The 12,969-nt window shown below is 41.0% G+C and overlaps 1 protein-coding gene across 2 annotated transcripts in view; it reads right to left on the reverse strand.

The window, feature by feature from the left end:
* trim33 (tripartite motif containing 33) overlaps positions 1–12,969 on the reverse strand; it is a 220,895-nt gene that overhangs the window by 37,173 nt on the left and 170,753 nt on the right. For both annotated transcript variants that reach the window (XM_063043735.1, XM_063043734.1), the window contains exons 8-11: positions 10,653–10,770; positions 5,586–5,833; positions 4,847–5,026; positions 1,233–1,433 (exon numbers count right to left, since the gene is read on the reverse strand). In XM_063043735.1, the coding sequence (XP_062899805.1) occupies positions 1,233–1,433; positions 4,847–5,026; positions 5,586–5,833; positions 10,653–10,770 (747 nt within the window). The remainder of the gene's footprint in view (positions 1–1,232; positions 1,434–4,846; positions 5,027–5,585; positions 5,834–10,652; positions 10,771–12,969) is intronic.

The following is a 12,969-nucleotide window of genomic DNA, read 5'->3' on the forward strand; positions in this document are numbered from 1 at the left end:
CTACGGCTATTGCAATCGAAAATGTTTCTATTTGTCCTTAGCCCTCATCCCATCAGGGCCTTTCTCTTAAATACAAACAAAAACAGCCAACAAATGGCTACATAGAATTTAATTACAGGTTGAGCAAAATTGTTACAGCTTTCCCAGTTTTACAGCTTAATAGGTTAAAGGCAAAATTAAGTGTATTCTAATGGAGCAAATCCTTGGTGGAAAGTTAGGCAAGGGTGGCAAATAGAAGAGAAAATGACAACAAAAGGTTATGTGTATTTAATCAGTAGTATACAAACATAGAACACAGAATATTACAGCAAGGTACAAGCCCTTTGGTCCATATTGTGCTGACCTTTGAACCTACTCTAAGATCAATCTAACCCTTCCCTCTATTTTTCTATCATCCATGTGCCTATCTAATAGCTTCCTAAATGTCCTTATTATATCCGCCTGCCACCACTCCCGTAGGGTGTTCCACACACTATCACTCTGTAAAAATCCTATGTCTGACATCCACCCCCCCACCTGGAAACATTCCTCCAGTCACCTTAAAATTATGCCTCCTCCTTGGGGAAAGAAGTTTCTGACTATCCACTCAATCCATGTCTCTTATCTGGTACAACTCTATCATGTTACCTCTCATCTTCCTTCGTTCCAAAAAGAAAAGCCCTAGCTCACTCAACCTATCCTCATAACACATACTCTATAGCCCAGTCAACATCCGGGTAAATCTCCTTTGCATCCTCTCTAAAGATTCCATATCCCTCCTACAATGAGGCGACCAGAAATGAATGCAATATTCCAAGTATGGTCTAACCACAGTTTTATAGAGCTACAACATTACCCCGTGGCTCTTGAACGCAATCGCCTAACTAAATGAAGGGTCACACATCATACACCTTCATCATAATCCTATCAACTGAACAGCAACTTTGAGGGATCTATGGCATAGATCCCAAGATCCCTCCGTTCCTCCATAATGTTAAGAATTCTCTTCATTGTCTTTAAATTCAACCTTCCAAAGTAAATTACTTCACACTTTCCAGCCCAGCTCTGCATCCTGTCAAATGCCCTGTTGGAACCTACGACAACTCTCCACACTATCCACAACTCCATCAACCTTTGTGTCATCAGCAAACTAACCCTAACTTACCAAACAGTAATTACTGATCACAACATTTCAAATGATAACCGAAGGAGCAGAAAAAGCCACCAATTTTAAAGAACCTCATATTACTGACCTGTATGGGTGGAATATCTGGAAGTGATGGAAGATTCTCCGGGTTTGTGACTGAAGGAATCAGCTCTATTGTGGCAACGGTGGGACTAGTGGGCCCACGATTTGCACCAGCCAGAGTAGCTGTTGTTGGACTGTTTGGATTTGGAATGCTGTTGTGCACAGAAGATGCAGAAAACTGCCCTGCCTGGCCAGGATTCGTATGCTGGCAAAAAATAAATAACCAATTATGTTACAAATATTCGCTGTTATCATTCACTTCGGTCTGCTAAAATTGCTAGCATGTTAATCACCAGTAAGGAATGACAGCAAGACAGAAAATTAAAATAAACATGCACAACTTACACTTGAATATCTGTACAACACAATCTTATGATGTTTACACTGTCTTAGATATTTCAATTAACCTTTTGAATATTATTCAAAACATACACCCTAGGAGTACATAGCTTTGAATCGCTATGCATACTTCAGTTGTTTGGGTATCAACTGATTTCTAAATATGACTTCAAAAACACGGGAAGATGTGCTGATTTTGCTAATATGACCAGTATTATTAAATTGCAGATGGTTTGATCTCTTAGGCAATAAAATAACTCTAAATAGTGAATACAAAAGACGGAATGCAAGCATGCCATTCAAAAGTATTCAGGATTATTCAATGAAAAAGCTCTCTGATCTGTTACAGTTTAATAGAAAGGACTGTACTGTGCTGGATCTACCATGCTGAACGCTAGCTGGGCAACTTACAGGCAAACACATTCTCATTTGATTGGCTATAAAAATCTAATGTAGATGCCATGACCCTGCCACCCTCAATGTTCTCCAGTTCAGAGCAAGGGCAAGGTCTGAATTTTGACTGGTTACAACAGGCAGCGCAGTCACTGTCTTTGAACCACACAACAGAAAGCAAAGCTGAAACACTGCTTTTACTTCTACTAAAGCTGTCACTGATGTAATAAAAATAGTAAGATTTAAAATAAGGTTTAAAAATTAAACTTTTAGTATTATTTTCCAAAGCAATAAACAGCATGGACACTCAAATTAGGAACATTGAGCTGTTACACACAAAATGGGAGTACGTCACCTGACCCCAAAAGCCTGCCCCATCATTCAAAATGGCCATGGCTGATTTGCCCTTTCTGTGCCAGTTTCTCGTAGCCTTCAATTGGATGATTTTTCAGAACTGTGTGACCTCCAATGTAATTATCTTCAGTAATCTAGCCTGCACAACCCTAGAGGATAGAGCTCCAGAAATTCACCATCCCCCACAAAGAAATTCCTAAAGATGGTTGCAAAGTTAAATACTCAGGAAAGACAAGTGGTCATAGTTCTGAATCTTTGTAAGGACTTACATAGGAGTCCACAAGTGGAAGAGATTCAAACAAGGGGCAAGTGGGAATTTCCCCTTCTTGGGGACTCTCCTACTTGAGGGAACACTTCACCTTCTATGCTGCCATACTCTCCTCCAGATTTTCTGTTTCAAAAATATTAATGATATCGAACAGTATTCTCCCTTGCCTCCTATCTGCAAGTAGGGAATCCAAGGAAGCTCAGACATCTTCAGCAAGATCTGGTCATTTACTTTATCCATGCAATCGCAGTACTTCAGTTTAAAGGGCATTTCATCTGTTCAAAACTGTCCATGTTATCAATAATTTTCCCAAAATATTCAGTGAGCTGAAATCTTTACTCCTGGTGAGGGTGCTAACTTTGTAGGCCACTTTTGACATCTTTACATTACCCATTTTGGAAAGCAAGCCCAACTCAATTGAAAGGATTATGCCCACTTTATGATTAACTGAATAAAAGGTCTTAAATTACATAATGTTAATTTGTTTCAATGTGTCAAAGTTAATCAAACAATTTTCTGTTGTTCATATTGCTATGAATAGGAATAAAGGCAAATGGGATGCAAAGAAATAGGGCAATATACATTTACCCAAAAGAGTAAATCAAGTCTCATTAAAACCTCAGCTGAGAAATACCAACTCTATTTCCTTGATACCGCAGAGAACTATCAGCTCTGATTACGTTTTTAGTTTTGAATGGGGCTTGATACTAAATACCTGAAAACCTAGAAAATGGGATTAATTTAAATACATCTTCAGTTGCTAATCTTTTAAAACGGTGGCTCTCACAATAACCAGTCTGACAAAATTGAAAATTGGCTGGCTGACAGAAAAACTAGTGGGAAGACAGAGGATTGGGAAGTTTTTAAAACCTTACAAAAGGAAACCAAGAAGGGCATCAAAGGTTATGGTGAGAAGGTGGGGCAGTGGGACTAAATAGGATAAAATGGATCAGCTCATGATAAAATGGCAGAGCAGACTCGATGGGCCGAATGGCCTACTTCTGCTCCTTTGTCTTATGGTCTAAAACAAAGAGTAGCGATTAACGGGTCCCTTTCGGAATGGCAGGCGGTGACCAGTGGGGTACCGCAAGGTTCAGTGCTGGGACCGCAGCTGTTTACAATATATATTAATGATTTAGATGAGGGAATTGAAAGTAACATTAGCAAATTTGCTGATGACACAAAGCTGGGAGGCAGTGTGAAATGTGAGGAGGATGTTATGAGAATGCAGGGTGACTTGGACAGGCTGGGTGAGTGGGCAGATGCATGGCATATGCAGTTTAATGCAGATAAGTGTGAGGTTATCCACTTTGGTGGTAAGAACGGGAAGGCAGATTATTATCTAAATGGAGTCAAGTTAGGAAAAGGGGAAGCACAATGAGATCTAGGTGTTCTTGTACATCAGTCACTGAAAGCAAACAGGCAAGTACAGCAGGCAGTGAAAAAAGCTAATGGCATGCTGGCCTTCATAACAAGGGGAATTGAGTATAAGAGCAAAGAGATCCTTCTGCAGCTGTACAGGGCCCTGGTGAGACCACACCTGGAATGCTATGTGCAGTTAATTTGAGGAAGGACATTCTTGCTATTGAGGAAGTGCAGCATAGGTTCACAAGGTTAATTCCTGGGATGGCGGGACTGTCATATGTCGAAAAATTGGAGCGACTGGGCTTGTATACACTGGAATTTAGAAGGCTGAGAGGGGATCTTATTGAAACATTTAAGATTATTAAGGGATTGGACACGCTGTAGGCAGGAAGCATGTTCCCGCTGATGGGTGAGTCCAGAACCAGAGGCCACAGTTTAAGAATTAGGGGTAGGCCATTTAGAACGGAGTTGAGGAAAAACTTTTTCACCTAGAGAGTGGTGGATATATGGAATGCTCTTCCCCAGAAGGCTGTGGAGGCCAAGCCTCTGGATGCTTTCAAAAAAGAGATGGATAGAGCTCTTAAAGTTTAGTGGAATCAAAGGTTATGGGGATAAGGCAGGAACTGGATACTGATCGTGGATGATCAGCCATGATCACAGTGAATGGCAGTGCTGGCTCGAAGGGCCGAATGGCCTACTCCTGCATCTATTGTCTACTGTCTATAAAACTTGCATTTTCATTGAGAAACACATTTTAAAACTGTAGCTTTCATTTGACAGTGTTAGCATGCTAATAACTATCACAAAAATAACTAAAACAAAAATCACAAGGGATAATTCAGTCATTAACAAATAAAGGTATATTTTAACATTATTGAAATAAACAAAGTTTATTATACCTGACGTGATATCTGAGGCATCATTTGGTACTGGTGGCCATTGTGTCGAGACATCCCAGCCATGCGAGCAGCATTTTGTGCCATTCTCATCTGATGGGCTTGATGAGCCTGGTGGGCTTGAAGTGCTGCACCATTCAAATTTCCCCTCTGCATGGTCTGCATGCTAATCAAACGTGGAGGCTGGAAGGATAATGCAGGTCAGTCTACTCGGGATTTAAAACGTGTGCAAATCTCTCATTTTGATCTTCCATAGATAATTCCTTTGACCTGAATTAGTAGTAAAGATCAGCTTTGATGTCAAGTATGCGTGTGAGATTGGGAAATGAAACAAAAACTGTAATACACTTTTATGCCTGAAATATAATTACCTGGTACTTTACTAGGCTTGCATTATTTATATTTTGCTGCTGTGGGTTTAATGAAATCCTTAAATAGGAAGAGGCCTAAAAGTATAAATTCAAGGCACATTATGTCCAAATAGTATTAACATTATGATCTTTATTTTGTGTATTCAATGAATATCAAATAGCCTTTTCTCCCTCAGCAGAATTTTGTTTCACAACACTGGTCAATCAGATGAGTATTCTATGATTACATCATTGTGGATACACCAACAATAGACATCTTGTACAGCACCAAACTGCAATAATTCACATTTTTTGTTACAACCTTCAACGTTCACAAGTTTACCTTCTCCCTTTTATGAAGGAAGTTAGTTTTCAGTCATATAATAGCATACCTGCTGTTGCACCATCTGTGGTCCTGTAGTCCTGGGATGCTGTCCTACCGGGTGGTTCATTCTCATCTGTTGCATCTGTTGCTGCTTCTGTGCAAATTGTTGCTGCATATGTTGGAGGCGTAGCTGTGCAAGGTTAATCTGGCCCTGAGGTTTTCCCCCAGCTGGTCCTTGAGCTTGGGAACTGTGCCCAATAACCACATTGGGAGTATAACCTGGAGGGTTTGGCTTGTTTTCAATCACAAGATTACCTAGTTTAGAAAATAAAAATAAACCCATGTGTTAAATTTTATTTGCAGTTGATAGCAGTGGATCATTAAAATTATAATGCATTGATTTCCCAAGATCCTTCAAACATATTTTGCATTGTGGTGCAACAACCATAACAAAAGTTGATTTTAAAACTTGGAGTGTAGCCTTTTCAATGGGCTACTACCTAGGAAAACAAAAGGGATGACAGGTTGTTTTATTAAGATCCTTCAATGTTAGATATTTAAGCTTTTTTTTAAATTAATTTTTTTTTGAGTTTCTACAACAAAAAAAAACAAAAAGGAGACTTAAGACAGTGCAAAACCAACGTGTCTGATGTACAATTCATAACAGTAAAGAAAAAGCACCCAAAATAAAATCATGTAGTTAGTTTCCTCCCTACCCACCCACTACGCTACTCCAAGCCGACCATTACGATATATAACGAAAAGTTAATCAGACCTTTTGTCACCACAGAGCTGTGAATATAAAAAAAAGTGTTTTGCCTACTACCTAAACTATAATGTATTTCACATCATAAAAAACCGTAAAAGTTAACCAGAAAAGAAAGCTGGATGTAAGGGATTAAAGTACTGAAAGAAAAAAGATAAACCTGTAATCTAAAGAGGAGTTATGAAAATACTCAAGAAAAGGTCCCCACACCTTATCGAACTCTATGTCTGAATTAAGAAGTGAATAATGAATCTTTTCATGGTCTAAGCAGGACATAATGTCTCTAAGCCATTGAGCATGAGTGGGTGGGGCAACATCTCTCCACCTAAGAACTAAATGTCTAGCCAAAAGAGAGGCAAAAGACAATGTTCAATGGACTCAAACGCGTGTCAGCATCACCCAAAATGCCAAAAAGAGCGATCAAAGGGTTAGGTTCCAAGTGGCAATTAAGGATATGGGATAAAGTTAAAAAGACATCTCTCCAAAATTTCTCCAAACTAGGACAAGCCCAATGCATATGGATAAGAGAAGTCTTGCCCACTTTACATTTGTCACAAAAGGGGCTAATATCAGAGCTGAACCGTGATAATTTAGTTTCAGACATATGAGCCTTATGTACAACCTTGAACTGCAAGAGGCAGTGGCAAGCACAGAGAGGTTGAGTTAACTGGCTTAAGAATTGAATCCCAAACCTCGTCCAACAGAGAAATATTTAAACCATGCTCCCAGGCAGATCAAATAGACCAGGCATACCTCAAGGTCGCTAACTTATCACAAATAGTACAAACCCCATTTCCAGAAAAGTTAGGATAGTTTCCAAAATGCAATAAAAACAAAAATCTGTGATATGTTAATTCATGTGAACCTTTATTTAACAGACAAAAGTGCAAAGAAAAGATTTTCAATAGTTTTACTGACCAACTTAATTGTATTTTGTAAATATACACAAATTTAGAATTTGATGGCTGCAACACACTCAACAAAAGTTGGGACAGAGTTAAAATAAGATTGAAAAAGTGCACAGAATATTCAAGTAACACCAGTTTGGAAGACTCCACATTAAGCAGGCTAATTGGTAGCAGGTGAGGTATCATGACTGGGTATAAAAGTAGCGTCCATCAAAGGCTCAGTCTTTGCAAGCAAGGATGGGTCGTGGCTCACCCCTTTGTGCCAAAATTCGTGAGAGAATTGTTAGTCAGTTCAAAAGGAACATTTCTCAACGCAAGATCGGGAGTACTTCGGAAAACCATTGTCACTCAACACAGTCCGACGCTGCATCCAGAAATGCCATTTGAAACTGTATTACGCAAGGAGGAAGCCATACATCAACTCTATGCAGAAACGCTGGCGAGTTCTCTGGGCCCGGGCTCATCTCAGATGGACCAAAAGACTGTGGAACCGTGTGCTGTATTCAGATGAGTCCACATTTCAGCTAGTTTTCGGAAAAAAACAGGCGTCAAGTTCTCCGAGCCAAAGATGAAAACCACCATCTAGATTGTTATCAGCGAAAGGTGCAAAAGTCAGCATCTGTGATGGTATGGGGGTGCATCAGTGCCCACTGCATGGGTGAGTTGCATGTACGTGAAGGTACCATTGACTCTGAGGCGTATATTAGGATTTTAGAGAGACATATGTTGCCATCAAGGCGACGTCTCTTCCCGGGATGTCCCTGCTTATTTCAGCAGGACAATGCCAGACCACATTCTGCACGGGCTACAACAGCGTGGCTTTGTAGACACAGAGTGCGTGTGCTTGACTGGCCTGCTGCCAGTCCAGATCTATCTCCTATTGAAAATGTATGGCGCATCAAGAAGAGGAGAATCAGACAATGGAGACCACAGACTGTTGAGCAGCTGAAGTCTTATATCAAGCAAGAATGGACAAAATTTCCAATTGCAAATCTACTACAATTAGTATCCTCAGTTCCAAAATGATTAAAAAGTGTTATTAAAAGGAAAGGTAACACAATGGTAAACATGCCTCTGTCCCAACTTTTGTTGAGTGTGTTGCAGCCATCAAATTCTAAATTTGTGTATGTTTACAAATTAAAATAAGTTGGTCAGTAAAGCTTTCGAAAATCTTTTCTTTGTACTTTTGTCAGTTAAATAAAGGTTCATGTGAATTAACATATCACAGATTTTTGTTTTTATTGCATTTTGGAAACTATTCCAACTTTTCTGGAAATGGGGTTTGCAGATATTAAACGGTGTTGGCACATGGCCAAGTGGTTAAGGCATTCATCAAGTGATCTGAAGGTCACTAGTTCAAGCCTTTGCTGAGGCAGCCTGTTGTGTCCTTGAGCAAGGCACTTAACCACACATTGCTCTGCAACAACACTGGTGCCAAGCTGTATTGGCCCTAGTGCCCTTCCTTTAGACAACATCGATGGCATGGAGAGGGAAGACTTGCAGCATGGGTAACTGCTGGTCTTCCATACAAACTTGCCCAGGCCTGTGCCCTGGAAACCTTCCAAGGCGCAAATCCATGGTCTCATGAGACTAACGGATGCCTATAAAAGATATTAAACTTTTATAAAAGAGGAGGTGCAACGAGACCTGGGTGTCATTATACACCAGTCATTGAAAGTGGGCATGCAGGTACAGCAGGCGGTGAAAAAGGCGAATGGTATGCTGGCATTTATAGCGAGAGGATTCGAGTACAGGAGCAGGGAGGTACTACTGCAGTTGTACAAGGCCTGGTGAGACCACACCTGGAGTATTGTGTGCAGTTTTGGTCCCCTAATCTGAGGAAAGACATCTTTGCCATAGAGGGAGTACAAAGAAGGTTCACCAGATTGATTCCTGGGATGGCAGGACTTTCATATGAAGAAAGACTGGATGAACTGGGCTTGTACTCGTTGGAATTTAGAAGATTGAGGGGGGATCTGATTGAAGCGTAAAAAATCCTAAAGGGATTGGACAGGCTAGATGCAGGAAGATTGTTCCCGATGTTGGGGAAGGCCAGAACGAGGGGCCACAGTTTGAGGATAGAGGGGAAGCCTTTTAGGACTGAGATTAGGAAAAACTTCTTCACACAGAGAGTGGTGAATCTGTGGAATTCTCTGCCACAGGAAACAGTTGAGGCCAGTTCATTGGCTATATTTAAGAGGGAGTTAGATATGGCCCTTGTGGCTATGGGGGTCGGGGGTATGGAGGGAAGGCTGGGGCGGGGTTCTGAGTTGGATGATCAGCCATGATCATAATAAATGGCGGTGCAGGCTCGAAGGGCCGAATGGCCTACTCCTGCACCTATCTTCTATGTTTCTATGTTTACCCAGTGGGTTTATACAAAGGAACAATCCACAACATTTTTTTCCAGGCATCTCAGGAAAATTTGGTATTAAAGGGTTAATAAAATGTCTAATTTGAAGATATCTAAAGAAATGAGTATTAGTAGATTAAACTTTGAAGACAGTTGTTCAAAAGTTGCAAAACAATTGCCTATGAAAAGATCTTCAAAATGCCTGATGCCCTTTTCTGTACCAATCAAGAAATGTTAAGTCTTGCATAGAAGGTCGGAAAAAATGATTATGAAAGATAGAACTAGAGAGGGAGAAACCATGAAGACCATAATGTTTTCTGAACTGAGCCCATATTCTCAGAGTATGTCTAATGAGAGGATTAACAATTAGTTTAGGCAAATGACAAGGAAGTGCGGAAATGGAGAAATCCTTATGAGAGTTCAACTCCATTGCCAACCATTTCGGGCGGTCAGACTGATTATGAAAGAAAGACCAAAAAGTAAGGCAACGTATACTGGCTGCCCAGTAATAAAAACGAAAATTGGGCAAGGCCATACCACCTCCCCTTTTAGGTTTTTGAAGGTGAACTTTATTAAGTCTGGGACATTTGCCTTTCCATAGATAGGACGAAATAATAGAATCTAACGAATCAAAAAAAGCTTTAGAAATAAAAATTGGTAAAGATCGGAATAAGTATAAAAATTTAGGAAGGATATACATTTTAACAACACTAATTCGACCTACCAGAGACATGGACGGGGTGACCAATGTGCCAAACTCTGATTTATATGATTTAAAAGATTAGTAAAATTTTCTCAAAAAAGATGCTTAAAGTTCCTTGTTACAGTAATACCGAGGTAAGTGAATTGATTATATACTACTTTAAAAGGTTTTGAAATTCTATTGGTCTGGGCATATAGTTGGTCTGTTGCTTTAATTTGAATAACCATATCTAACCGCTTTGTATAGATCTTTTGAGTTTTAAGCTTTTAGACTCATTTTAAAAGATTTACACTCTAATCTCTGAAAAGGATTACATGTTACACAAGCTGATATACATGTTTGAAGGGAAAAAAAAGTCAAGGAAAAGTGATCAACATTCTCAAAGCCAACAGTACATACAGTACCTAGATTCACCACATTTTTTGCCCAGAATGTAGGATCACAGTGAAAGCGCATGCCACCATTAGCAGCTGGAACCGGATCACAACGTGCTCGAAGAATATGGCGCAACTGAAAAGTAATCTGAAAAATAAAAATTGTAACAGTTTGCTATTTTCATTCCTTCTGGATTGGCTCACCTTACTCAGCAAATTCAGTCTTTCTTAACAGTCAAGCAAAACTGAAATTCTGCTTAAAAAATGTGCAATTTTAAATATTTCAAATGAAATTTCTTTCGGTTGATCCAAGTGAATAGGTGATCTATATGGCTTACTCAGAAATCACATTTATCATCTATTCTGGATCTACCCTGCTTGCTTTACGGATTAAGCCATTTCCAGAATGTATCATGCACAACGGGTAATAAAACCGTAGATCATGTCTACACAAAGGTGGCTTACAGCTTAGCCAGGGCCAACCTGAGGCGGGGAATCTCTCGGGCTAAACACATATACAAACAGAGAATTGAGGAGCATTTCAACTCCTCGGACCCCCGGTGCATGTGGCATGGCATACAGGTCATTACAGACTTCAAACCACCTAGTACTGTGCCTCCTTCCAGCTCTGCTTCCCTCCCGGATGAGCTCAATTACTTCTACACTCACTTGACCGAGAGAACAAGGAGGTCACTCTCAAAGAGGATCCCCCACCTGGTGAACTGCCTCTCTCACTTTGCACCTCCTGAGCAGGGTGAATGTAGAGAAGGCAGCTGGTCAGGATGGAATACCTGGCCGTGTGCTCAGAGTCTGTGCAGGGCAGTTGGCCGGGGTCTTCATGGATATTTTTAATCTGACCCTAGCCCAGGCAGTTGTCCTCACAAGCTTCAAGATCGCCACCATCGTGCCAGTGGCAAAGCATCCAACTGCCATAGGCCTGAATGACTTCTGTCCAGTTGCACTCACCCCCATCATTGCAAAGTGCTTTGAGAGACTGGTTCTATCACATCTGAAATCCTGTCTGCCCACTACACTGGACCCCCATCAATTTGCCTATCGCACCAACAGGTCAACAGAGGACACCATCTCCACAGCACTTCACTCTGTCCTGACCCACCTAGACAGCCCCAACTCTTGCGTAAGAATGCTGTTCATTGACTTTAGTTCGGCATTCAATACCGTGATCCCCTCCAAGCAGATCGTCAAACTTCGCCAGCTTGGTATCAGCTCATCCCTCTGCAATTGGGCCTTGGACCTCCTGACTAACAGACCCCAGTTAAGTTAGACAACCTCTCCTCCTCCACTCTCACCCTGAACACCGGCGTGCTTCAAGGCTGTGTGCTGAGCCCTCTTCTGTACTCCCCTTTCACCTATGACTGCGTTCCTGTACATAGCTCTAACTCTATAATCAAGTTCACAGTTCACAGGCGACACCACAGTGGTTGGCCTGATCAGAGGGGATGACGAGACGGCCTACAGGGACGAGGTCCAGCACCCGGCCGCGTGATGTCCCGACAACAACCTGGCCCTTAACACCCAGGGGGCCAAGGAGATCATTGTGGACTTCACAGTCATAGTCATACTTTATTGATGCCAGGGGGAAACTGGTTTTCATTACAGTTGCACCATAATAATTAGTTATAGAATGATAAATAGTTAAATAGTAATATGTAAGTTATGCCAGTAAATTATAAAATAAATCCAGGACCAGCCTATCGGCTCAGGGTGTCTGACCCTCCAAGGGAGAAGTTGTAAAGTTTGATGGCCACAGGCAGGAATGACTTCCTATGACGCTCTGTGCTGCATCTCAGAGGAATGAGTCTCTGGCTGAATGTACTGCTGTGCCCACCCAGTACATTATGTAATGGATGGGAGACATTGACCAAGATGGCATGCAACTTAGAACAATTCAGGCATGCTAGGAGCCACACACACATGTCCCCATCTACATCAACGGAGCTGTAGTGGAGCATGTATTAAGCTTCAAATTCCTTGGTGTCCACATTTCCGAAGATCTCACCTGGTCCCTGAACTCCTCCATCCTGATCAAAGAGACTTATCCCAAAGAACTACTGGCTGTAATAGCTACAAGGCATGGTTCAACTAAGTACTGGGCAAAGGGGCAAGAATACTTTTGAACTGCTGACATTTCAGTTGTTGAATTTTTAGTTCTCCATGATTTACAATTTTCCCTGTTTTTGGGCTGTACTCTTGGGGAAAAGAAGGAACACGTGATTCACAAATAAAAATTCTCAGTTAAATTGATTAAGTCCCTGGTTGCAATACTCACTTATGCGAGCAAAGGGTTGGATGCTGAATACTTTTTCAAGAAATTGTATCATTTAAA

Source organism: Mobula hypostoma, chromosome 3, assembly GCF_963921235.1.
Source record: "Mobula hypostoma chromosome 3, sMobHyp1.1, whole genome shotgun sequence".
Classification (NCBI taxonomy): domain Eukaryota; kingdom Metazoa; phylum Chordata; class Chondrichthyes; order Myliobatiformes; family Myliobatidae; genus Mobula; species Mobula hypostoma.